At 42.1% G+C, this 26,403-nt stretch overlaps 9 protein-coding genes across 9 annotated transcripts; 4 read left to right on the forward strand and 5 right to left on the reverse strand.

Moving 5' to 3' along the window:
- Nucleotides 1-775: 775 nt before the first annotated feature.
- On the reverse strand, nt 776-2,591 carry SS1G_00574 (hypothetical protein; the record flags this gene model as incomplete). Its single annotated transcript, XM_001598435.1, has 5 exons — nt 776-873; nt 931-1,849; nt 1,901-2,228; nt 2,294-2,374; nt 2,434-2,591. 5 exons carry the CDS (start codon nt 2,589-2,591, stop codon nt 776-778), a joined length of 1,584 nt encoding a protein of 527 aa, XP_001598485.1.
- Nucleotides 2,592-3,745: 1,154 nt separating this feature from the next.
- On the reverse strand, nt 3,746-6,245 carry SS1G_00575 (hypothetical protein; the record flags this gene model as incomplete). Its single annotated transcript, XM_001598436.1, has 4 exons — nt 3,746-4,738; nt 4,913-5,270; nt 5,324-5,617; nt 5,668-6,245. 4 exons carry the CDS (start codon nt 6,243-6,245, stop codon nt 3,746-3,748), a joined length of 2,223 nt encoding a protein of 740 aa, XP_001598486.1.
- A 2,099-nt stretch (nt 6,246-8,344) lies between these two features.
- Nucleotides 8,345-9,073, forward strand: SS1G_00576 (hypothetical protein; the record flags this gene model as incomplete). The annotated part of the gene is made up of 4 exons (XM_001598437.1): nt 8,345-8,395; nt 8,519-8,734; nt 8,793-8,914; nt 8,974-9,073. The coding sequence occupies 4 exons, from the start codon at nt 8,345-8,347 to the stop codon at nt 9,071-9,073; spliced, it is 489 nt and encodes a 162-aa protein (XP_001598487.1).
- A 791-nt stretch (nt 9,074-9,864) lies between these two features.
- Nucleotides 9,865-11,940, forward strand: SS1G_00577 (hypothetical protein; the record flags this gene model as incomplete). Its single annotated transcript, XM_001598438.1, has 2 exons — nt 9,865-11,185; nt 11,237-11,940. 2 exons carry the CDS (start codon nt 9,865-9,867, stop codon nt 11,938-11,940), a joined length of 2,025 nt encoding a protein of 674 aa, XP_001598488.1.
- A 439-nt stretch (nt 11,941-12,379) lies between these two features.
- SS1G_00578 (predicted protein) lies at nt 12,380-12,697 on the reverse strand (the record flags this gene model as incomplete). Its single annotated transcript, XM_001598439.1, has 3 exons — nt 12,380-12,437; nt 12,483-12,614; nt 12,681-12,697. The coding sequence occupies 3 exons, from the start codon at nt 12,695-12,697 to the stop codon at nt 12,380-12,382; spliced, it is 207 nt and encodes a 68-aa protein (XP_001598489.1).
- A 1,218-nt stretch (nt 12,698-13,915) lies between these two features.
- On the reverse strand, nt 13,916-14,946 carry SS1G_00579 (predicted protein; the record flags this gene model as incomplete). The annotated part of the gene is made up of 5 exons (XM_001598440.1): nt 13,916-14,082; nt 14,272-14,284; nt 14,480-14,576; nt 14,689-14,854; nt 14,922-14,946. 5 exons carry the CDS (start codon nt 14,944-14,946, stop codon nt 13,916-13,918), a joined length of 468 nt encoding a protein of 155 aa, XP_001598490.1.
- A 193-nt stretch (nt 14,947-15,139) lies between these two features.
- SS1G_00580 (hypothetical protein) lies at nt 15,140-17,423 on the forward strand (the record flags this gene model as incomplete). The annotated part of the gene is made up of 2 exons (XM_001598441.1): nt 15,140-16,381; nt 16,581-17,423. 2 exons carry the CDS (start codon nt 15,140-15,142, stop codon nt 17,421-17,423), a joined length of 2,085 nt encoding a protein of 694 aa, XP_001598491.1.
- A 318-nt stretch (nt 17,424-17,741) lies between these two features.
- SS1G_00581 (predicted protein) lies at nt 17,742-17,870 on the reverse strand (the record flags this gene model as incomplete). Its single annotated transcript, XM_001598442.1, has 1 exon — nt 17,742-17,870. The coding sequence occupies one exon, from the start codon at nt 17,868-17,870 to the stop codon at nt 17,742-17,744; it is 129 nt and encodes a 42-aa protein (XP_001598492.1).
- Nucleotides 17,871-23,601: 5,731 nt separating this feature from the next.
- SS1G_00582 (predicted protein) lies at nt 23,602-24,325 on the forward strand (the record flags this gene model as incomplete). The annotated part of the gene is made up of 3 exons (XM_001598443.1): nt 23,602-23,647; nt 24,227-24,255; nt 24,290-24,325. 3 exons carry the CDS (start codon nt 23,602-23,604, stop codon nt 24,323-24,325), a joined length of 111 nt encoding a protein of 36 aa, XP_001598493.1.
- Nucleotides 24,326-26,403: the final 2,078 nt, after the last annotated feature.

The raw sequence follows: 26,403 nt of genomic DNA on the forward strand, positions 1-26,403 counted from the left end.
CGCACATGTGATATTGTATTGTCCAACCCCAGTTCTGACAGTGTGAAAAGTGGTGCATGAAGGCGATTATCTTCCGGTGCGGCACTTGATAGTCGCATGGCAGTGGCACTCAGCATTGCTTTGGTCGAGATACATATTAGGATGATTATGGTGTTGCGACCAAGTCCGTTCTGGGAATAGAATCTCAGATCATCACAATGTCTCGACTTAAGATCATGCTGTGTGCTTCACTTGAAACGGGATTGAAGTGTCCAAGAAAGTTTTCTGAACTTTTGACCCGAAATCTCAATGAGGCTCCATTTCACCGCGGTCGTGGCATTGAATTTTCCGAAGGAGCAGACTAGATCTAAGCTTTGAATGTTCGAAAAGCCAAAGTCTCCAAGCAGGCTTTGTTTACTTGTTGTTTTAGATATATTCAATCTTTCAAACGAATTGGGAAATCAAAACCGTCTCATTGTTGGTCTCCTATCTGGTTTAATAGGTAGCCGATTTGATTGCGATCTTGAAGAAACGAGAAGAATGCCCCTAGAAATAGAGTAAAAAAGCTAAAGATGATCGGGATAAACCATCGAGTTGGAACGAGATCAGAACCAATGCATGAGCGACTGTGTGCAGCAGAGTATAAACAGGTAGTTTCAAGTTCTATACAACGAAAAATAAACATACACATTCTGGATACGTGTATTAATTCACTCCCAAAGCCTTTAATGCCGTCAATGCACCATGCCCAATTCTATAATTCCAAACGCCCATTCCCTTGAAATATTCTCTTTATCTATTCTAAAAATGTGAAAAGATTTGTATGTAATATGTTCATCGCGCGTGTGGCTTCGTAAGCATCTATGACACAAGATATGTTGATCTCACTCGCCCCTGAATGTCGCTTGTTAGTTATCGAATCGATGCATGGGACGGAGATTCTAAATTTACCCTGAGATATCATTTCGATATTGACGTTGTTTTCTCCTAGGGTAGAAAACATTTTGCCGGCAATTCCAACCATATTTTTCATTTCCGATCCTACCAAACTGAGAATGGCCATTTCACTAAGGATGCTTACTTCGCCGCACTCTTGGAGCTCCGCCTTGGTCCGCTGCATCTCTTCTGCGGCGATGTGCGCTGAATGAACGGCCATAGAGACATGAACCTCACTGGTAGAAATAAGATCAACAGATATCTGTCGACTATCCAGTATAGAAAACACCTTGGCGAAGAACCCGTGCGAAATCGATCTCTTGTTTGAGTGTACGTTTATGACGGATATTTTGTCCTTGATAGTAACGGCTGTAGGGCGCTTGGGCGTCTTTCTTAAGTTTGCAGGGCTTGGACTTCTGCTATGGGTATGCTGTGAAGGTTCTAATATAGGATCAGGCAGAATGATTGTGCCATTTCCTCGCGGGTTCTTAACGTTCTTAATTCGGATCCTGATGGGTGGGGTCGCTCGAATTACTTGGTCCATAGTCAAGTGATGGATGACCTCGGAACCATAGAACGTCAATTCCGCTGCTTCGGATGGTGTTATAGTGGACAAAAGCCGCGCGGTTGGCACTTTCGAGGGATCTGCAGTAAATATACCATCAACTTCTTTCCATACCTGCAATTCTTCTGCTGCGACTCCAACAGCCACTAATGCCGCGCAAAGATCCGTATATCCTCGTCCAATTTCTCCGTCCATTAAACCACCTGGGACAGTTCCGAAATATCCAGTAATAATAGGCACTCTGTCCTCACAGGCGTCTATCTTCTCTTTTATTGCCACAGCCACGTCTCTGTAAAACTCTAAGTTCATTCCCTTCGGCGACTTGAAATGTATTGCGTCTGAGAGGTCTAGGTATTCGGCATCAACTCCCTATAGACTATTGTAAGCACCGGGCAATTTGAAATATGTGAGATAGCCTACCCTATCTTGTAATAAAGCTGCGACAAATCTACAGCTAAGTTTCTCTCCAAAACTGACAAGACGATCCTTCGATCTTGAATCGATCTCTAGGTGCCATCGTTCAACGGCTAATCGATATTCTCGTATCTCCTTGCACTCTGTCTCAATGTCCTTTGCCAGCTTCGAGGCTATAGCTTCATCCTGTATATGTGACTTCGCTGCCGCAATGTGATCGTCGCAGATAACATCCACCAGCCCTTCGTATTTGCTGGCCAAGCTCCGGTAGTGTTCTGAATCTGTGTCTTTCAAAGAATTGACTGCTTGAAGGACACCGTGGATCTCTAATAATCTGTAAAGACCAGCATTAGTATATCCACTCATGCGCAATTCTCCCAGATTTCAGAAGACCCTTACCGACTTGTTGTGCCCTCGACCTTCTTTCCGGTACTCCTCGCGGAGCAGACAACTGCGATTCTATGATCTTTCAAGCTTGCACTGAAAACCTAATTAGTTTCAGAATCGCTTTGACTGGCAATGTTCCACAATGCACCCACCGTACAATATCTTCTGCAATATTCACAGCGAATTTGCCCACACTTGTGCCACCAAACTTCTGTACTACCCAGCTTCGATGACTGTCATTGTGGTTCAAAGAATTGGAAATTAACGGTGAAGCATCGACATGCCCGTTGCACTGAACTTCAGTTGTCATTGTCCAAAACTGCCAGTGGATTAATCCAATTGAGTACTGCAAGGCGAATTAGTTTTAAATTTGAAATAGATAACTGAGATATTTTGAAGAACAATGGAGAATAGTTATAAAAGTATAGAAAAGTTGAGAGGATAATTTGAAAAGAGTCATACCAGAGATATGTATAATTCGTCAGGAGAAACAATTATTTTCGAACCTGCATCGGCATCATATCGGACCCCAGTAATGCGGGACCAGTGCAGTCACGTCAGACCTACAATTCAAAGTTCTCTATCATTAGCGAGACGTTGAGGCAAATAAATTGGAGCTAAGATAATATTTATGGAGAAATTGAAAAAGGGGGAAAAGGTTGCATTTTGAATACTGACCTGATGTACATCGAGCTACTTACTCAAATAATCATGAGTATAAGGTATTCATTCATCTGAGTCTCTTGAGGTAGCTACGATGATATTGCGTGATATTATATCTTCATTAGACTTGGATTAGACTTCTGTTTGTCACAAAGAGAATAATTAGTAATCAAGGAGGGGATAAACCATCAAAGATCCCTTCAGATTCATTGATGTGACAGAACGCCAATCAGGTACACTGTTCCGATTGCTTTCCTATTCATTGTCTAGAAAAGTGATAGAAAGCAAGTAATTCACTCTATATGTAGTAGCAAATGATATCAACACGGGTGTTGATAGCCAGATTTTTGAGAAGGTTTTTGGTTCCATGATGCTAGAAATTACTCAAAAGACACAATGTCATTAGGAAAGTTTCCAACAGGTCAAGCAGTATTGAATCATATATGGAAACTAAATCCTGTGCGTTTCCTTTCTTATCACCATTATTCCCCGTTATAGATAATTACAACAGTAAAGCTACCCCTCACATGGGAAACGCCATCCAACCCGATACTCCAATGGCACTGAGCCAAAATCTTCAATAAACCAGCGAACAAATACTCAAGTCGCCGGGGTAAGATAATCAAGACCATCCCAATTTTACACCTTAGGTATCCATCCATTCTACAGCCATTCGTATAATCGTTGGTCGTTAAAAAATCGTCCTTCCCTGTCACATTATCCAACCCCCAAAACCCTTGACCATCCATTGCGCCTCGCCTTTGACCCAATTACCCAATACGTAGAGTTTCATCCAAAACTTCAAGACATGGATCCTTGTGATATAGCATGAAGAGAATTAGATTCCATCGATGTATGCCCATCATCTTGGACGAATCCATATTTTCCCATTGAAAATTCATCTTCAGGCGTCCTCATTCCAATCCCGCTATCATCATGACCAGCAGCTGCATTCATTGCAGCCTCTCTTGCAAAATCCATTGGCCGAGGACCTGAGACGCGCCGCTCACCGTTCACCCCACGCCCAAGGAACTCATCACTTCCACTACTGTATCGACCTTCTTGCTGACTGTTTCTTCGACTCGCTGAGGGGTTCTTAGGCATATCCCCCATCGTTCCTTGACCGATTTCTCGCTGCATAAAACCTCCTTGCTCTGCCATGAATGCAATCATCTCGTCTAACCAACATTTAGTTACCCACCAAGCACCAAAGCTTTTACCTTGGGCGATAGTAAGATCTCTCATCACAGCTGTGCCAATTTTTTGGACACACCAAACGATTTCTGCGTGTGTAGCATACGGAAATTTGGCAGGTAGTGAGAGAAGCATGTTTACCCATCGATCGAGAACATTTTCCGTAGTTGGGTCGGCATGGACACTCGCTTGTCGTTGACGGCCCATGCGCGCAACCATTTCTCCAAAAGGGGTTTGTCCTTCTATCTCCCACGAAACCTCGCTAGGATCGAGAAGATCACGTAGTTCCGTTATTAAGAGATGAACTACGTCATCCATCCCTCTCGTAGGCACGCTTTCCGCAACTTTTCTTATGTTAACCATGGTTATAAAGTCCTCGTACATTGAATCACGATTGAAAGGATTGGATAGCATGTTTGCTGCAGCATGAGCAGTTAGATTCACTCTTAATTCTTTGTCCAAAAGACTAGCAAAAGTTGTAGCCGGTCCGACTTTCGCTTCAATAACATGTGCCGGTTGGCCGTGGAATGAGTTCTGAATATGTGTAACTAGACGGTCGGAAATGTTGCGTAAAGTGTCCAAAACTACTTTAGGCACAACCTGAAGTGTCAGAGGTGCCACGACACGCATCATACTTTGGTACATAATAATATCGCACTGGTTAATCCACGGTGCGAGGGCTTTATCGGCAAACAATTTTTGCACGGGCATCGTTAGAGTGCCTAGAAAAGCCGTGAAAAGATGGAAAAATGTTTTCTCTTTACAGAAACGAACTTGTTCGACGAGAGAAGTGCAATGAGAGCGATAGAGTGCAGATAATGCCAGTGCTGAATCTGAATCCGTGCCCGTGGGCAAAAATGGCTGGATTTTGGGGAGCGAAATAGCTCCATATTCTTGCAAAGAAGGCTCTCCTAAAGGCGCAAAATGAAGGACTTGAGGTGTCTTTGTTGTGCATTCGAGATCTGCAAGCTTCGCGACCACTGGGTGGGTGTAGAGACTGTGAGGTCTAATGAATCCCCCCGATCGTTGTTTGCGTTGCTCGGGTTCTTGAGCAATTGCGGGAGATGGAAACGGAGCTCTATCGATTGGATATTTATCCACGGGGTACTGAATTTGCGATGTCATGCTTTGACTGCTTGATTAGTATTGGCAATAAACTTACACAGGAGGTTGTGATTAACATACTTAAAACTTTGCGCAAAATTCGCATCGTTGAAGTTTGTAATGGGCTGCTGAGTTTGAATCTCATGCAATTGTGGCTGGTCATCCTTGAGACTAAAGTTGACGTAGTGGTACTTTGATTCCCCGCGCATACCAAGTCTCCGAGTTTTTAACCCCGGAAAAAGCACACGAACAAGTTTGCCGAAAGATGCAGGATTCAAGACCGTTACTTTCTCTGTGCCGCATCTCGAAACGTAGTTTGCGTAGACACGACCTCTTGGAACGGACCCTGTACCTTTATCGCAGACTTTGCTGATCCTAGAGGAATTTGTTAGTGTGATTCAAGCTCCATCACATGATGCACATACCAGAGCATAGCAAATACTTGTCTCTGTCTTTCCGACTGTGGTCCTCTTTCATTTAAAAGAAGTTCCGCAGCAACTTCTGGCAAGGTGCGGTGTTTATTTGTCTGGAATAGCTGTCTCATTTCTAACTCATTGGCGGCGCTTGATCTCGAGGCCTTCTTTGTTGTGCCAGTTGTCCCTGCTACGGAGTCTACCTCGTCTTGCTCATCACTGCGACCTTCTAAGACTTGACTGTCACCCTCTCCATAATTTTGAGCATAATTATCCATTGGTATAGATTGACGTCCGCTTTCAGGTCTATATTGCACTTCCGAATGATAAGATTGCATGTTATGATTCGAGACTCCATTGAGGGAATGCTCCATATCATAAGGTCGGGGATTTTGAAGTTGCGAAGCACTATGCATAACCATGTCTTCGGCTGACAATTGGGGAATATTGTTGTGTTGTGGATTGGAGTTGTGCTCAAACCACTGTGGCGGGTCCATATACTGCTGCTCCATTACTGGCTGTGCAAGTCCGCTATGAATACTAGTTGTGGAAGCTCGAGATTGAGGACGTTTGCGTGGTTTAGAGGACATCGCGGTGTTGGGTCTCGATCGTTTGACAGGAATTTTTTCGCCGGATGGATGTTGTTCTTGAATATTTAAAGTAGTTAGAACCTATACACATATTTGAAGAACTCGCGCACTGTAGCGCGTCATATATTAGAGACGGGTATCATCACTTACCCATAACTTCCATGCGAGGTTGTTGATCGTGAAGTCGAAGAAAATGATCGGAAAAAGTGGCTGGGCTTTGTTTATTCTGCGATGTGTACCCTTTCTTGACTTGACTATTGGCCTCTATGGACTCCTAATACTCTGATGCCAATCTGATTCTGGGATATGGATACTTACCGATTGAAAGGACAGCGAGTCGTTCCTGTTGTCGTCCTTTGTGGTGATATGTATTTTGAAAGGTTGATTTCAATTGTTTACCAAGTCTTGAGGTATTCCGGTTAACGGGGAAGCAGAACCCAGTCTAGATTAGGCTTAGTTCAATGATTGATGATGATTGGAGGATTCACAGCAAAACAAACATCAATCATAATAAAATTTGGACTAGAAAATTGGTGAAACTTTCGATTCTTCAAATGGGCGAAAGTACTGCACAGATACTTTTTTGAGTGCTGGTACGGATCGAGGAATACGTCAATTTGCATTTATTTATATCATCATTATTCGCATTCTTTCAAATTCTAATTTCCCTTATGTTGGCGGTGAACTCGGAGACTCGACTTTTCGCAGCTAGCTCATGCAAAGCAATGGAAATGTCTTGAATGAAAGTACCATATGCATTTCATATTATTATTGGGAGTTGTCAAAGTTATTCCAGAACTGTATGACAAAGTTCCACTAGTCTTTCTCAGCTATTAGACTTCATACTTTGGCTGCGAATGCTTCCATAAGAAAGGCACGAAGGAATGGAGAAGAAGGAAACAAGCAGATTCAAATATAAGAGCCACCCTTGACCACCGACCAAGTAATATCACATGTTCATGCTTTGCAAATTGTTGCTGCGAGCTGTCATTACTGTTTCCTTCCATCTATATGAATCCTTTTCAATGTTCTAATCTACTCGTACTCCTCCATATCTCCAAGTAAGCGTATAGGTAAGTCTTACATTAGAATGTCCAGATCTATTTTGTTACTCTAATCTATTCCACCGTTCACATGTGTTTTGTTATCCCCATGTATTCCATTATCGAAGAACTAATCCGTAATTTTGTTCGACGGGTTGTGGTATTCTTCATTACCATGAAGAATGTTGGCTGATCTTGTCCTGTTATTTTCCAACAGCAAGCTGCTACCATGTTCTACACTCATCTCACATACAGCTTGCATTTTGACGTGTAGCTGAAGATGATCAAGGATAACTGGCTCATTGGTAGCTCGACGACTAGATCACTAGTATGAAATAACCCAATATAAATTTATCATTGATATCTATTGATCTTATGTATATTCTGGATGATAGTACAAGAGAAACAGTGGTAAACTCATTCTCCTTCATCCCTTCAACCTCAAACCTTCGTCGGCCTGTTCTGGTCTGCGGCTTTTTCTTCTCTAGGAAGCAGTGCAAAGTTAATGATTGTACAGTTGGCATATTCAAATCTTCCCGGTCGCTATCTACCAATCAAAAGCAGACAAAATGTAAACCCTAATGCCCCCCCACCAGTCTATTCCACGTTCCTCCGAGGTTTTCTACCAGCTTCCGCACTGAGGAAGAGGAAGACAGGAACTTTAAAGGACTTGATACGTGCAACAGATTATTTGAGTAGATCTCTTCAAGTACTTTCAAACAAACGTCTTTGTGGTGAGCAGAGAAGAATTCCCCGAGTGCATTCATAAATTCCAGTATATTTTTCTACCAATTTGCTCTTTGTGCGCAGAGTTTGATGTTGACCCCCGCTCCCCCGATCGGTTGTCCAAGCTTCTCCGGTTCGTCATAGTAGCGTCAGACAAAGAACACTTTTTGCCCAACCATAGAATCCTCCTTCCTCACAAACCGTCCCACAAACACAAACAACACAAATATCAATAAGCTTCTCCAAAGTTTGCACTCACAAATCTCTACAACACACCCAACACAATCCAACACCCTTAGTAGTAGCTTTGCGCAACATCTATTTTTCAAAATGTCGTTCCAAGACAAAGTTCAGGGCACCATTGCCCAAATTGATAAGGAAGTAAGTTCCCGCACACTTCAGGATCTTGATGCGAATCTTTGGAAGATTGATGGTTTTCTGGCTATGATGGACGTGCCAAACTCTGTTGATGTATGAACCGTTTGGCTGATTGTGTGACCCAAGCTCTCCAAATACCCAACCTTGAACAACCTCGAAAAGCAAAGCAACGTTCCCAAGGTCTACGCTTTCTTGGGTGTTATTGCATTTTACTTCTTTTTCATCTTCTTCAACATTGGAGGTCAACTCCTTACGAACCTTGCTGGGTTTGTTCTTCCAGGGTACTACTCTTTGGAAGCTTTGTTCAGTGTTGGAAAAGCGGACGATACCCAGTGGCTCACGGTAAGTAATTCGCAAACGATACTTGATAGAACTAGTGCTAATATATCTAAACCTCCAGTACTGGGTCGTCTTTGCCTTCTTGACTGTCTTTGAGAGTGTGTTCACCGTTGTATATTGGTTCCCCTTCTACTACACCTTCAAGTTCATCCTCGTTTTGTGGCTCGCACTCCCAGTTACCAGGTAAGATTCATATGACCCCAACCATGCACGCATCCTCAGACAGAGCTAACACTCTTTAGCGGTGCTCAAATCGTCTTCCGCTCCTTCATTTCACCAGTCTTTTCCAGATACTTCTCAGGTGCTAGCAAGGTCAGCGCTACTGCTGACAAGTCCTTGTAATGGAACAGCAAGTGTGTACCACTATCGTGCTGCCGAAATCATCAACTCAGCAATACAGGGGCAGAATGGTGGGAACATGCGTGGAGCCATGAATGATAATTGTAGGCGTCAGATTATGAGGGGGGCGGGGTCTTGAGCCGTGGGCGTAGAGGGTAGAGCAGAAACTGCCAGACACGAATGATGTTAGTGGGACATTGCAACGAACTTCTTATCATCTGTGGGACAATTCGAGTGCTCTGTTGATATTACCTGAAATTCACCAATAGTCTCGTATTTTTTCGGTTCAAATTGATGGGATATGTGGTAGGGGAAATTTTATCGACAGTTTATTTAGGTATTGGTATGTATGATATGACAATTGGAAGGTCGAATTGGAAAAATTCGTGCCACAACTACCTCGAAATGCTTAATGACAAATTTACGTTTGATATTTGCACGTTTTATTTTAATTACCATCGTGATTGCCATATTAGGACTGTAAATTGTAAGCCAATACAATTATAGGGGTTATTACGGCACCAACTAAAATTAAAGCTCTATCATTGGTCAAGAGGTCAGTACACAGTAAGGTTAAGAGGACCGAGAGCTTGAGACTTCACTCAAACACCATAAGTTACTCTCCAACGGTTTTCAACGAACAACCCACTTTCTTTAAATATTCGGTCGATTGCAGATATGAAATTCGCAGGCCGAATCCACTGCCAACTGAAATAAATAAAACTGATGCTTGAAGTCTCCAGCGACGAGATTTGCGACTTTCCAATGGGCATTTTCCCAATACCGCAATTGCAATGCCTCTGCCAAAGCTCAGTCCGCTGCAATCGCGGCTGGCTGCGTCTCTCATGGGATCAATTATGCTCCTGATATTATATCTGACGTTTTCATCCTCTCACTTCGCATATGCCGCCGATGTTGATTCGATACGACCAGAAGATCATAACCATGAGAGGTTGATGGATATAAATATCTTGGAACTGGATAGTGAGCACGACGTTATAGAAGTAGGAGCCGAAGAATATGAGGCCGAATTTGTAGGATTTGATCGGAGCATCATTGGGAGGATTGCATCGGAGACTGACCCCATTCCATTACTTAACAATCGCGTTGTAACGACAAACATCGAACAAGGACAAACGATATCGTTTTCGTTCCTAAACTCCTCATTATGGGGTGCCCTTTCTCCAAAAGCAAGCGGTCTACCTTCTCCTGTCCAGTTTCGGAAAAGGAATGCTGGAAGTGCCGCTGATACTGGTGAGGTGGCTTTCGAGATTCCGGACCGCGAGTTTATTGGAGTCAAAGACGAGGAGCAGATTCTGTCCGGAGATCAGGGTGCAGATTCCACATTGTGGCCTCGACAATCTAGCTCCGCGAGTACTAGGGTGCTATATATCACGGTTAATACCTGCACGCAGCCAGAAGCTAAAGGGGCAAACATGGAGGCACCCTCGCAGCTAGAACTCTACATATCTGAGTCTGGGGAGAACAAGAATCCGGGACCTGGACAGGACGACAGTCTACAGCAATCTTACAAATTAGATGGTGGAGCCGCGGTAGTAACTTTGAATGCCACCGGGGATGTTTACATTGGTCTGTCGGGCTCGAATATGAGCGCGGACTACACAGGCATATGGAACGCGCAGATTGCTGCATCGATTGACGCGCCTTACCATTATTACAACAGCGACGAGTCAAATCTCCTTCTTGTGGATAGTGATAGAGGGTCAGCTCTGCTTGTTACCCATGATCTCACCACAGATAATGGCTCAATATACAATGATTGGGTTAATCTGACACCTCCCTTTACCATGTTCGCCAGCAAAACGGCAAATTCTTCCATTACAGGCCTGCAATATTCGTATTGTGGATTGGAGAATAAGGCGGAAATAGCAGGAACCATTAATGGAGGTCAGAGTACTGGCAAAATCCAAGTGTCGATGACTACGAGGGGGGAGGATGACTATCCCAAACAGCAATTATATTTTGACGGGTTAACTGCTGGCACATCCTACTATGGTATTCTCGCAATGAATGGTAACGCAACCGCTCTTGGGCGCGAGGGAGTCGGCGGTGGTGGACAAGTCTGGAAAACCATGACCTTTTCGACAATTTCGGGTATGTGGCTGTGATGATTGTTATTTATTATTGAGCTAATTCCCTGCATAGCCGACAATTGCGCTCTCGTGTATAATCTCACATTTTGCGATCAGGTTGCTTGGACAGTTCCGTCAAATCCCAACAACTTTCCAAACACTTCCGCTCTTGCAGAATGGTACGATAAATCTACCTACGAGTCTTACAAGTATTTCAAGAAAGCTTTAGCACAGATTCCTTGCAACACTACTTCGTCTGCTCAGTATTCGCTTGCTCAAAATTGCACTACTTGTGATGCTGCGTATAAAAACTGGCTTTGTTCAGTCACCATCCCAAGATGTACGGATTTTTCAAATGATCTTCCATGGTTACAGGAACGGGCTATGGGACAGCCGTTTCCAAACCATACAATGCTTAGTTCCGAGCAACTCAGCCTAGCAAACTCTTCATTGGCTATGAACGGTTCTCGAAATGTGGCTATCGATACACAGGTCCAGCCCGGGCCTTATAAGGAGATCTTACCTTGCGAGGATCTATGCTATGGGATTGTCCGTGCCTGCCCTGCCATCATGAACTTCGCGTGCCCAACCCCAGGAGATACAGGCTTTGATACAAGTTATGGCGTACGAAGAACGGCAAATGAAAGCGGGCAAGTTACGTGCAATTATCCCGGTGCTGTACATGATCGGTCTGTTGGGAGTATAAGCTCGATTCCACAAACAATGGCATTTGGAGCGGCAATGTTGAGTACGATGTTCATGTTCAGTGGCATCTGAGCAATTTTTAAAATCAGGATAAGATAAGCATGGGAGGCGTAAAGGGAAACAAACGGATCTGATCTAAATGGGACTTTTGAAATACCTCTACAAGAGAGGGTCGAATGGCATTCGAGGCTATTAGACGGCATTGTATGACACTGCATTTTTTGTATGACCATGAAACTACATAGACTTGTGCGATATATGAAGTGTATGACAATGCTCAACCACTCCTCGATCTCCACGTGATTGATAGTGAAACAAACGAGCTGCACAAGGGAGCATTCCGTCTCCTACTTCTTGACCGCCTCCCCACGAATCAAAGTCACGTACGATATACATGCATGAACATCGGGCGTTGGAGTAGGCTCCATGTTCGCCGAAGATCCAAAGCCTTACGCAGGTGTATGGGCTCATATACCTGCGTACAAACTCGCCACACACCAACGCGACCCACTCAGTAACATCCAGAGCGACTTTCCAATAATGCTAAGAAATAAGTCGGAGATAAATATCTAGCTAGATACTTAGTAACCCTTATGTAACATATAAAATGTTACATCGACATCGTTTTCCGGAAGAGGAAGGCCGCAATCGGTAAGGTCAAGTCGATAAGGATTTTAAGGAATGTATGCTCCGGCCAAACCGAACGTTTCCCATCATATTCAAAGTCAGCCTTTTCGGTTCTTTTGCTAGGATTGTTTCGTCATGCTGGTCAGTGATTCACAGGCTGCTCTGATTGCGATATAGGTAGATACTATAGAGGGACAGGCATTGTGAGGGGTCGTCGCTGATGATCCAGGGATAAAGGGAGAAGGGATGGATGGATTGTATGGATGGAATTCGTGAAACAGATTAGCATGTGAGGTTGAAAGCGAAGGTGTTAGGGTTGATTAGGGTTGTGCCAATGCTTTTTAGGTTTAGCGTTTGCTCTGGGGGTGTTAACGTCATGATGAGTTGTACTTGATGTAATTTTAAAATGTGGTCGAGAAGGGTTTGGTGTGCGTGGCACGGGCAGGCATGAACCTCGTCTTCATATTTACCTTTGGCCCTTTTGCTTCCCGTTTGCTGCAAATGATCTGCTTCCTATCAGCGTCAGCCTGGGGTGCAGAAAGGTTTGGGTTTGGCTTGCGGTTTTCGGTGATGCGATGCGGTGGGATGGTGAAATGGGTGGAATGGAAGTGGAAGAATATTTTTAGATCTTCATCATTGAACCCAGCAGAGGATGTATACGCCGAATGTTTTTATGAAAAGAATTTTCTTTATTAAGGTTATTAAATGGGAATGGGAATAGATGAAGAGATTTATTATTTTTGTTCATGGGATGAAACTTGGTAATGCATCATATCATATATGAATGACCCTTGCAGATATTGATTCTCCAAGAGATTGGTTGATTTATCTTTCATGGCTTTCATGGCTTTCAGCTCACATTTGACAAATCCATACTCCGTACCTAGCTCAGGCTGGCATCCATCAACCGGTAGATAGGTATTCTAGGTATTGTACTAAAATAATCCAAGGCTTCGTATGGTTTTATTCTTTCGTTCCGTTTCCTCCCAACTTCGATTTTAATTGGTTAGCTAAAATGGAAAAATGACACGCTAAAACGCGGTTTTGAGAAAATGTAAACAAGAAACCCTTTTAGGTCGCGAAGCACCTCGATTTCTCTCGTTTTCCCCTCCCTCATCTTCCCCTCCTCTTTGCCTTAGCCTTTATTCATTTTGATACCTTTCAATCTCTACTCAATTTTGCGACGGACGACGATGACCTTCCCTTACCTTGTAATCAATTCTTTCAATATTCTCCCATAAAGTTTGCCTTTTTTTTATTGTATTTGTTACCTGGAACTAAATCAAATTCCACTTTTGACAAAGCCTCAATCCGATCAAATCCAAATCCAAATAATCCAACGAAAATCAAAAATCTACGACTGGATAAGAAAATCAAAGATCAAGTTTTGATCCATCCGAAGCGCCAACACCCCAGAACTTCAAGACGCCCTGGCCATCTTTGAGCCACCTTTAAGTCTGAAGCACCTCTGGAGAATCACTTCACATCCAATCGATTCCGTGGCAATTCGATTACACTGTACAGTAACACTCTTGGTATCCCAAGCTACCGTCAAACCCTTTGCAAGTCTCATCATCCATTCTGTGCCTACTGCACTGTGCTGTACGTGCTATCCTTACCGTCGGGAAAAGTACAACCAACAAACAACACTCTTCGCATCTTCACCATACTGTTGCACTCAATGCATACCGGGGGAGGTACCTTACTGTTCTGTGAAATCATCACGACGTCTCTTGCCTTACAACAATTGGGGTGACTTTTACCTTTTACACATACCTGTCATACTACTCTACCAAACTTTGTAGGTTGATCAAACGATCTCAAAGACAAAAGGGGGAAAAAAGAAGAAAATCCCTCGACTTTAGCTCAGGGCTTTCTTTTTCTGGCTTCTATCAGAAAGGATCACACAGACCTATTCGACTTCTTTTACCTGGTACATGCCGGTCTACTATTGCTTGAAACGGACCTTTTAGCCAAGACATACATACTTTCGGGCCACTTCCTTGCTTCCACACATCCTATTTTCTCGTGCTCGGCATATCGCCGTCTTACAATTCCCATCCTTTTCCTCCCCGTTCAGCCTTAATACAGTACGTACAGTACAAATTCCATCACCATATTTGCGCTTGCTTTCCGCTCTCTTCTTCTATTGCTGCGCCACCATCTTCTCCACGCAAGCGCAACACATCTCACAATACATCTGTCTTTCGTCTTCGACTTGGCGATTTTTCAGTACCATCTAAATACTTCAATCTCAATTTCCTATCGTAACGCTCCACCACATACGATTCCGATATCATAATTTGATCATAGTTGCAGCAATCCAGACCATTTGCCCTTGCGTCCTCGCTTTTCCAAACTTGGAATCCACCGTAATCTCGCTCCACAATCCGATCCGTGGTCGATCCTGGACAGCACACACTCACTTGAGCACCCACTCCCGGTATGCATGCCTTTAGATAATCCTCGTTATCCCGTCGAGCGTTTTTCTCCAGAATGACATATTTTCCATAGGGCTAACATCAAATGCTCCAGCTTTTCCACACTTACCGGTACCTATTCAAAATTACTGCATCATCATCAGGTCACGCGTTGATTGAATAAATCTCATCAACACTTATCAGCGCGTCGTTGACACTCTACAATGTCTTCGTCGCGTTACACGCAGCAGCCGCTGCAAATTTATCAAGATCCCGTCACATCTTATGATAGCGCACCAATGCCGTCGACGAAAAATTCAAGAAATTCAAAAAAATCATCGCCCTTGAGAACAATCAAGAACAACGCCTCGAAACGAAATGTGATCTTCAACCCACCTCAAACTGGACCTAGCAAACACTCACCGCTGAAGTCGAATAATCATATTTCAAGTTCGCCTTCAAGGGCACCATTTGGCAATAAACTAAACATGGTACCGATGCCACCACCTTCAGGATCGCGATGCACTACCGACTCGATTGCGAAGAAGCAACCCTTTCAACCTAAATATAAGTGTGCCCCGCAGAAAGCACTATTTACCACTTTCATGAACACTCGACCTCAAGGAAAAGAGAACTGTCCACATTCTATATATTCGTCGCATTCACAACCACATTTTCGCGACGATTTTTCAAGCTGCAACTTTTCCTTGGAAGGATTGTATGGTCGGAAACCTTCACTGAAGCGGTCTTTGATGGAAGCAGCCCCCATTCCGGAAGCGAAAGTTCAAAACAAGTCGAAAATAGAGGAGGGAAATGACACATCAACCCCTCGGGAACTTCCGGAGCCGGACTCATTCCCGCCGATTCACGACGACGGCTTCAAACCTTCTCACAGTTATGCTCAGTTGATCGGCATGTCGATCTTAAGAGCTCCGAATCGACGCCTCACTTTAGCGCAAATTTACAAATGGATATCCGATAACTACACTTTCTACAACGCAGCCGACGCCGGCTGGCAAAATAGTATTCGTCATAATCTTAGTCTTAACAAGGCTTTTGTAAAACAGGAGCGACCAAAGGATGATCCAGGAAAAGGTAATTATTGGGCAATTCAACCAGGAATGGAATATCAATTCATCAAGGAGAAGACCTCACGGAAACCTGCAGGCCCCAATGAGAATCTCCCGGTCTTAAATACAGCCCTGACACCTGTCGACCCACCAGAGCCTACACCACCCACGCCAATGTTTAAGGATTTACCCTCGTCTAGCCACGAGGTATCATTGCCAAAATCAACGTATACCTTGCCAGACAACGAACTTCCTCCTATCCCAGAGTTATCCTCAGATGCCACAATTCCTGCTTCAGAATTCAACCAAGAAGTTGAAGAGGAAGACGCCCCTCCATCTTCCCCGCAAATACAATCATCCCCACCAACAGGATTAATGCATTCTTCTCCTCCTGTGGTTCGCCACGCATCGAGACGTAATCATACACCACCTCCCGTTCCACGCTTTCCATGTTCATCACATACTAGATCACACAAACCGAAAGTTTGCGTCCATGGATGATAGTGGGTACTTTTCATCACTTGAATCTTCGGCTATGAGACCAAATGGTGTCAGTCGGTTGCTAACATCTGAAGCTGATCGACCAAGGATTAAGCGTGGCCGAGCCGAGGAAGAAATCGCTCGTCTTCGTGGTTCCTCGTACGATAGCCCCAGCAAAGGCAGGTCGTTTGGTGGATTCATTCCACCATCATCTTCTCCATTACGTCGAGTTCAACCACATGACAACTATCAAATGCTGCCCCCACTTACTCCTGCTGTCAAGTTAAAGGCTCCCCTGAAACCACCACCGTCAATATCTCCAAACACAAACCTTCGCATGCATCGTGATAGGGTTAGGGAGCTCGTTGGCTCGCCAATCCGTGGCCTAACTGTTCTTGAAGATAGTGCATGGAGCCCAGCTTTCAATCTTGACAATAATTCCTACATGTTTTCCGGTTACGTGCCAGACCTTGATATATTCCAAGATTCTACAGCATCCTTTCCCGGTACAAGCAATGGATCACCAGAGAAGAGATCAGCTAAGAGACCTCGTTTGGATCGTTCGAGATCTGCAAAACTTTTATCTGATGTGACCAATTTCAACTTGAATAAGAGCCTCACCTCTACACCGATTCTCAAACTTACACCCTCGCTAGGTGGACCTTCACCATACCTATCCCCAACGAAAGGAGGTTTGCACTTTATGGATTCTCCATGTAAACCAAACAACTCTTCGAAATTCAATTCCCCAACCTTGAACCTTGGTAACTTCGACCTTCCTCAGGATGATTTTTTCAACTCTGAATTCCTCACTGAAGATCTATCGGACTATGCAGGTCTCGATATTACACAGCGCTTTCCAAAAATCGGTTCCGGAGCTCAACAACAATCAAGGAATACACCCAAGAATCAACCACCTCGACCATCAATGGGCCGAAGTTCTACTTCACGCTTCTAGGCTACTTTAACAATAGTGTATTAAATGCACGCATAATGACTTAATGAATGTTACGACATTATGGAATTTGAGCCATCAACTTCTACCCTTCTTTATCCATGGGTGGGAGACGTTAATATTTGCTCAGGGGGGTTGATAGGATATTGATAGAGTTTGGGAAAGCCTCACGGCCTTTTGTTAATGATAATGATGTTTGGGTACATATTGTTTTGATTAGCAGGCCTTTTTATTTATTCGTTTTTGTTTTTTTACTTGGTTTGCGTTGTCTTGCGTTTTTGCGTTTGCTGTCTTCGGAATTGGGAAACAAGTGTGGGTGGACTATTTCTGTGTTTGCATTTGGAGTAGGTACTTAGCAATTAGGGTGGGCGGTAACTTCTCGGTCTTTGATTTCTTGTACTCTCTGACTATATTTGGTACTGGACCTGGACATGGATCTAGATTTGACATAATGCATGGCGCTGTAGGGGGAATATTCACTCATGTTTCTACAATAGGGTTTGCAAATGGGTATGCGTTGGTGGATATCTGGGAAGGAAGGACAAACGGATGGATGAATAGCGATGAATCTAGCGATTAAGGAGTTTCACAAATTCTTACATTGGTAAGAATTGATTGATGATTAGGTTACTCTTGGCCTGCTCGTTTTTAGATGGGAAAATTCATTGAGAGTATCAGGTTGGGAAAGGATAGTTAGTGATATGAAGAAATCATGAAATGAGGAAATTCCTTTCAATATATGAAATTTTTAAACTTATTCTTGATCTTGTATGTGTTGTAGTGATGTGTGTTTGTGAATATAATGGGAGTGAATACGGTGCAAGGCAGAATAGGTGAATAAATTGATAAGTTATAAATCAACAAGTGAACAGATTTATAATCAAGTAAATGAATAAATGAGTATTATATTGATTGAAATAAGGTTATTTCTTATCTTACAACACTATCTATCTAAAATCTATCTATATATTCGACACCCCCATTATAATTTCGCTTAGATAGAGGGGTAGATGAATGGATGAAAACACTTCTTCATTTTCTCATTTTCTCATTTTCCCGTTCTTGAGAGGAAAAGGAGGGGGGAGAAGGAGGGGGAGAGAAGAAAGAAGAGAAAGGGAAAGTGGGAAGGGGGGGATATAAATAGGAGAATTTTGAGAGATATTTACTGGGTTGTGGGATGTGGGATGTGGGATGCTTGATGTTTACTAGAGTGGATGATGGGTTTGGTAGTTGTATGTGGTTGTGGTGGTAGTACAAGGTTAGGATGGGTTGGAGGTTGAGAAGGGGATGAGTTTGGATGTTGGGATAGGATAGATGGGATGTATTAGAGTTGGAAGTAGATAGATTTTGGATTAGGAGGAGAGGGGGGTGGGGGTGAAGATGAAGAAAATGGTATGAAATATGATGAGAAGTGAAGAGAGAAGATTAAAGGAGAAGAGATAGATGATTAACAGTGTTATTCTGGGAGCATCTGAAATGGCGGCGGAACACCAAGGGCCTCAAGTATCTAAGCTCTTTTGAAATGAATAAGCAACATTACCGAGCACTATCAATAAATGCCACGGTACCTTATTTGCAAGTAAAGACTCTCAACAGCTACCACCAGAAGCAGGTATAGATGGATTTGGATATTTAGGATTTTGGGGAGCTGTGATGTGCATGTATATATGATTATGATTAATTATATAACTGGTTGAATAGTTATTGTATCCTGATATTCTAATGTTTTAGTATTTTGTTTAATTATAAAAGATTTTTATAGGGGATAGTGTGACCAAAAGGGTGTTTATAGACCAGCAATTGTATTTAACTTAGAATCTACAGGTGAAGAGCACCTGTAGATGGGGATAGCTACTCTATATACACACAAATGAATGGCCTAGCCGCAATGGCTAGGCAAAAATAAGTCATATTTATCCCTCCAACGATCTTACTTTGCCGATAACCATTGATACCTAGTACTTGTCCGGATCTGATCCTCAGGTCACCTGAATCGTGACAGTTACGCCTGGTAACAGGAAACTCTCATGTGCAATCAATATCACGTGACTGGCTCAGTAAGGATCAGTGAGCTCAGTACTGAGCCGCATTGATCCTACTGAGTAGCCATCGGCACGAAGGTCTATATAATCTAGATGGATTTCCTTTGTATAGAGCTTCGTGCTCAAGATCAATCATTTAGTATACTCTACTATTAGTTACGAATTGCATATCATTATTGTCATTACTTAAGTCCCTGCTTGACGCCTAGTTGTAAACCACCTCGAGAGCCTAGAGCACTTCCACGTGATCTAGATGGCAAACCTCGTAACAATTGATAATAAAATTATTTTAAGCTTCACTTTAAAGGGGTTTTGTAAATATTTATCTACTCATCTATCTATATACCTACCTACCTACCTACCTACCTTTCTATCTAAATAGATATATTTTTCTTAAGTGAAGTACAATTACTCATAGAAAAATAAATTCACTAAACCCTATCAAATATCATACACACCCATACACCCATACACTCAAAGATCCATACATTCAATTCAACCTCTAATAAATAAACAATATATTCAAACCAAACCACTGCACTCCGCTCAAATCCACCCGAATCCAAAGATAATCCAACTCCCAACTCCCAAGTCATAGATTTCATTCCATAAGATATACATCAATAAAAACAATCACCAAAATCCAGTAATCCAAATAACATAAAACTCACCCACCTAACCTTACCTCATCTCACCTCACCTCACCCTACCTCACCTTACCTAATCTAAGCCACTCACTCACTGTTTCACAAACCTACTCATAACAAGACAACTATTCAAAACTTTCCAATCTCATTTCACCATAGCAACTACAAAGCAATAAATGACTTACACACACATCTACACATCTACACATCTACCTCCCTAGCCAGCTAAACAAACCACTACCAAAAAAAGAAAGTATATGCCCAATCCCGGTACCGGTACCGGATGATCTATCTACATTAACAGCATGTATTACACATGAGAATATACTTTACTTTACTTTTACTTTCCTTATGCTGTACATTATTTAACAATTACCAATGGGATGATAATATTTGGAATGGTGGCTAAAAATGAAATGAAATTTGCATTGTATTTTGATACTCACATATGCTTGATGGGAAATTTAGGAAAATATTTTTTGATATAACAGGGAGGGACCAGCTTTTAATGTTCTACTCCAGGAGAAGGTGTAAATGTTTATAAACGTAATTAGTTTAAAATAAAAATAAATTTCATATTCTATTCCAAGTACATTAATTAATACATAATAAAGAGACTTCGATAATATCCCAAAGCCTTGAATATCCATCCATCCAAGCGACATCCAAATCTCAAATCTCAAATCTCAAATCTCAAATCTCAAATCTCAAATCTCAAATCTCAAATCTCAAATCTCAAATCTCATAAATACAAAAATATAAAAATGGGGGTCCATCAGATCAGTCACCATTTGAAAAATCTCTCATCTTCGGATACCCGGCCGGGCTCTTGGAAACTCTCGTGAGGAACAACACAAATATTCATTTTGAGATACACACAACTGACACATGGTGGGATTTGCAGTCATGCGCCAGTGACAGTTCATACCTCGTGTGTATCTAACTTTCAATGCCTAAAACGCCTTGACTTGAGATTACTACTGTAGATGCTGTCCTTGTGTAGCATGTAACCACTTGGACGTGGGGGTTTTTGTGGTGAATATCTTGCGGTGAGGAATTGAAAGGTTTGAATATGTGTTTGGTGGTAACATAAAGGATGATTGAGTGGTGGTTGCAATTGTGTGAAAATTTCACATGAAAATTAATATACTCCTTATCAATTGAGAGTTGAATATGCTTGTGTTAGGTGTGGTTGTTGGGAGATGTGGCGCTCAGCGGGGAGCCGGATGCATTTGATATTCAGCCATGAAATGACAAGTTGATATGGTAAGATCTTACTTTCACACGTGTGCTCAGATGAGTGCTTGCGTTAGGTTAGATGACATGATTTATAAACTTAGGAATGAGTGAAATTGTGCGGTGAGACAGAAATGTGATATTTTCAAAGGAATGCACTGTCCATTGATGCATTCACAGTGGTTGCTCCGAACTTTTGATATAGAAATCATCTTGGACACACATGTGAGAATGACCATAGCAACCTGCCAATATTGTATTGGTCAATTCTCACCCCCAAATTATGAGGATGTGATGATAGATGCCAAGGTACCGAGAAATATGAGGGATTGATCTATGAGGGATTTAAATATATATGAAATGTAAATTAAAAAAGCTTATTTTGAGGTACTGTGTAATGGTAACACAACGTCGGAATAACCAGTAGGTTGGAAAAGGAACGATGAGCTTTAAAATTGTGAGAATGTAAAAGGGTCGACAGTGTGATGGGAGTGATAATTATGATTGGTTGACCATGGAATGCAGTCAAGAGGTCGGTTTAATACGGAGAAACAAGGTATAATAAGTGTACAGAGTACGTATGGTATATTTGGAGATGTGAAATATGAAATATGCAATTCAAAATTCCAATGCACTTGCGGGAGATGATCCTACGAGATATCCTAGTAGATGTTGAAGAAATGACAGGCCAAGGTAGGTAGGTAGATAGATAGATACATAGATAGCTGGGTAGCTAGGTAGAGTAGGTACTTGTGATAATGCCGCATGTGTTGGCATAATTCTGGGGTACTGTACCGTCCGAACCATTTAGGTATAGATGTTTATTTCAAGATACCTGGCTTGTCTCTTCCCGCATATTTAGGGGATAAAAATGTAGCTGAAATGGAGAACTTTCCAAAGGTGCAGTGCAGCACATACATCAACGCGAGCTACTTTCATGTACATATGTAAGATGCTCCGCGTTAGGTAAAAGAATATCTGGGGTACAAGATAAGGAACCGGAGTAGATTTGGAGAAGAAAAGGTAAGAAACAGCGAACTATTTGTAAACACATTGCAAAGTACCTACCTAGTGTGTATGTGAATGGAGTGAGGTTGCGTGATATCTGAAGAAAGAATGAGGTAATTGCATTGATAGATAGATACTAGGTAGGTTGATAGAAGATAGATGGATCGATATCAAGGTTGATTGGTTGGTTGATATTTGACATTGGAATTTGTTGTATGGTACTCGAGTAGCGGCAATATAATATATATACATACAACACTCAAAGTTGCATCCACCTTCTGGCAATATCTGTTTAGGCGGAGGAGGAGTAGCGGGAGCGGGGTAATTAAGACTTTTTTTTTTTGATTAATGTGACGTCGGTTGAATGCGGATAAAAAGTTAAAAAGATAAAGAATCCAATTTGTACGGAGTACGAGTAGTAGTTGCCTTTGCTTTTGCATGGACAAGAAAACCTCGGGTCAAAACTCTTGGTTTCATATAGGGCTGAATCTGAAGAGAGAACATTTGCTTTGATTTTGGATGTTTTTGAAATATGAACATGGAAGTCTATATTCGTGTCTCGTATCGAAGTTATTTTATCTATTTGAAGGATCATTGAATGAAGATATTGAAAAATATTGACATGGATGATTTTAAAGGGTCTAACTTCTAGTAAGACCAAACCATCATCCCGTCTTATTAGTCAATTGATAATTTAATGGTGTCGGTGATTGAATGTTGGTAGGTCTCTGTTGTTTGGCCAGGGTCAAGTAAATAAATCATAAATTAGACGAAGGAAAGAAAATCAAAATGCTCTGCCCCTATAGGGCTCATAGGGTTCATCAGGTTGATAGGGTTCATTCAAAGGCCGTAGAGGTTCAAGTAGTGAAGTAATAATAGAGTAATGGCCAAGAATCACAACCACTGGCCCATCAATACGAGCGTAATAAGGGGAGGGCGAAGAGGCAGAGGAAGAGGGAAGCCAACTTGATGCCAAGTGGAACTTAGCGATACAGTTTCCGTGAGTACGGAGTAAGCCCTCACACCATTTGAACTATACCAATTCATGCACATGCGCATGCTCATGCTCATGCCCATATTCATGTCATGTTAACATCATCTGTCGGAAGGAGCGCCTATTGCTTACTGCTTATTTAAAAAACTGTTGTATCCTTCTTTAACCGATGTGGCGAGAGCTGCGGCAACAATATAAATTTAAAATCCTTTGCTGAAGTTAACGTTCCCTCTGAAGTTCCTCTGAAAGTTAACATGTACGCTTACCAATCAACAACACCTGGGCAAATGTGGGAAACAGGTGAGTCTCAAAACAGCAGTTGATGGAGGAGATTTGGTGCGGCATCTATGACGATGGGTGAAACTCTCTTTCATTCCATTTCTTTTCATTTTTGAGATCTTCCATCTTTCTATCTTCCCATCATCACATATCCGTCAATCAGGTGTTGTAGTCCGGGGACACTTCGAAGTCTCGGGATCTTTTGGAGGTGGAGTGGAATCTTTGAGTTGGCTAACCTTGGCAAGATGACTTGTTATGAATTGATCTTTTGACTTGAAGTTAATGGAAATGAATCGTGGTTGATTCTTGATCTATTGAGTAAGGGTGACAATTGATTTATGTATCAGTCTTTATAATCAATTTCTCTCTTCTTGGGAAAGATCGAAGGATTCGCCTTCTCCCAAGAGATTTAGTATCATATTGCATGGTCGAAAAACATGATAGGGGGTACATTATCTTGCCGACTTTTGATAACTACTCAGTACTCCGGCCCCAGCATGGTGATCTCATTGCACTTTGACACGATAATGTTATACTGCCGCCTTGTGTAAGGTAATCCCACAAATTCGAGATACTAAAGAGTAATAAAAATCCACACAGAGGGGAAAGACACCAATGGAGACATACATGTAAGACTTAGCAATGGGCTCTGCTAACCAACAGAAAGCAAAGGTCGGTCAAACGATAGACCCTGGCTAATCAGATTTCCACATACCGAGTAACGAAACGACCCGTACACAGCTGCTCCATTGACCTGCTCCGTACACCTACACCTAATATGAAAGACGACCTCGAAATTATTCCCCTTTGAAGGCTTCAAGACCCGAACCTTGAATTTGAGCAAGAGTCACCCTCCCCTAGTCTAGTATGTTCCAACCGTTCAACGTCAGCATTATGCAACTAATTAATCTGCATGATGCAGCTCTGAAATCGGGAGGTTGTTGACCACAGACTAGGATTAGATTACGGAGTACTCTATTCTCAGCATACATTGTGTCGAAGGTATGAGAATGATGTACTTTAAGCATGTAAGTGCTAAGTATGGACCATGTAGGTAAGGAAGTATGTGTGTGTGTGTGTGTGTGTGTGTGTGTGTGTGTGTATATTTGTAGGTACGGTAATATATGTATGGATGGATGTATGTACGGAGTATGTACGGAAAATGTACGGAATATGAGTAAAGTGTACGGAGTATATGAGTAAAATGTGCGTAAGGTTTATAGTCAGTCAGTTAGTCAGTCAATCAGTCAGTTCAGTCTATTTGCACACTGTATTCATAAACGCAGCCATTGAAAATCCAACCGGGATAACTTGAGATTAATCCCTCATAGAAAGCCCCTGTGCATACAATTTTTACACTGAAAGAATTTTCTTCATAGACCTGTAACTGTGACCTGTTGGACCGAGGAACGCTTAATCAAATGTTTGACATGCAGAGTATACTATAATAATAGAGGGGAGGTATTTTCATAATTATTCTCAGGATACCTACCTAGGTAGCTAGATAACCTTACCACTTGTAGAAATATTTAAATGAAGTTTATTCACTAATACGATTATCAAATTTATCTATTCTGTACCTCTGTACTTCTGCACTCCTGTACACAATTTGATTAAATCCCTGAATTGCATGTAGAAAACGTGCATCCACCCACAGGTCACTACAATAATAAATAGTGAGGAGACGTACTGAAAGCGGACCGACCTTCTTTCCAAGTTTGAAAATAAGTCAAAATAATAAGTTCACAAGTCGGCTACTTTACTAGGCAGTTATTAGGTAGGCAATGTAATTTTGGTATACCTTTATAGTAATTATGATTATAATAATTATAATCATATCTAATAAGAATCCCTTTTCCCACTCTTCAAATTTTATAACAAAGGTGCGAAATATTAAAGAGGCAAAAGGGTCCTCCTCTTTCATTGAGAATCTTTGAATCTTTTTCTCGATTCTTCCACCAGCCAGCATACCTCAGCTGTCTCCTACCTAGGACCTATTCGATCATATCCTATCCATCCTATCCTGCCGTATTATATCATACCTAGTACCTGATTGTACTCGACCTTTTATTATTAATATTATTTCCAAGCAAGGCTGTGTACTTTTGTGCTTTAACATTCTTGTTTGTACTCAAGCTGTAACCATCAAATACTAAGCTACTACCACCTACTCACCATACTTATTACCTACCTACATAGATATTCGATATTCGATACTCGAGGTATTCGTATTCCGTACGACACTACTTTAAAGAGACGGGTAAAGCGCACTCCAGACAGACATTACTACGGAGATTACCACTCCCTTCACCCAGAAATTACCACGAATCTCAAAGCCTGCTCCTCCTCCGACTACAGTACATACACACAAAGCCCACCAGAGTATCCCGACGGGATCCATAACCATTTTTCAAGTCTACCGGTGAATTAGGCTCGAAATCACCTAGCACGCACCACACTGCCAAGTTAGGACCGCCCACTATCGATTCGGACATCACATAAGCTTTTTTTGGTGGCAGAGAAATCGAGATAGAGATAATTCCAATTTCTTAATAATTCGAGATTCCCGACCACCAAACTTCTTTTTCCAACTTCATTTCCACTTCACCGAAAAGTTTCAATTAAAGATTCAATATTCGTGTCGAGGCAAACCAACAAGAATATAAAGAGTCAACCTGATTCACTTCCACAATTCCATCACCATTGACTCCTCTGATTTATAATTCCCTACTCAAACGGACTTTCCACTTTCAACCTTTTTCCCGCAGACGTCCCAC

Source organism: Sclerotinia sclerotiorum, genomic scaffold (genome assembly GCF_000146945.2).
Source record: "Sclerotinia sclerotiorum 1980 UF-70 scaffold_1 genomic scaffold, whole genome shotgun sequence".
Taxonomy (NCBI): Eukaryota; Fungi; Ascomycota; class Leotiomycetes; order Helotiales; family Sclerotiniaceae; genus Sclerotinia; species Sclerotinia sclerotiorum.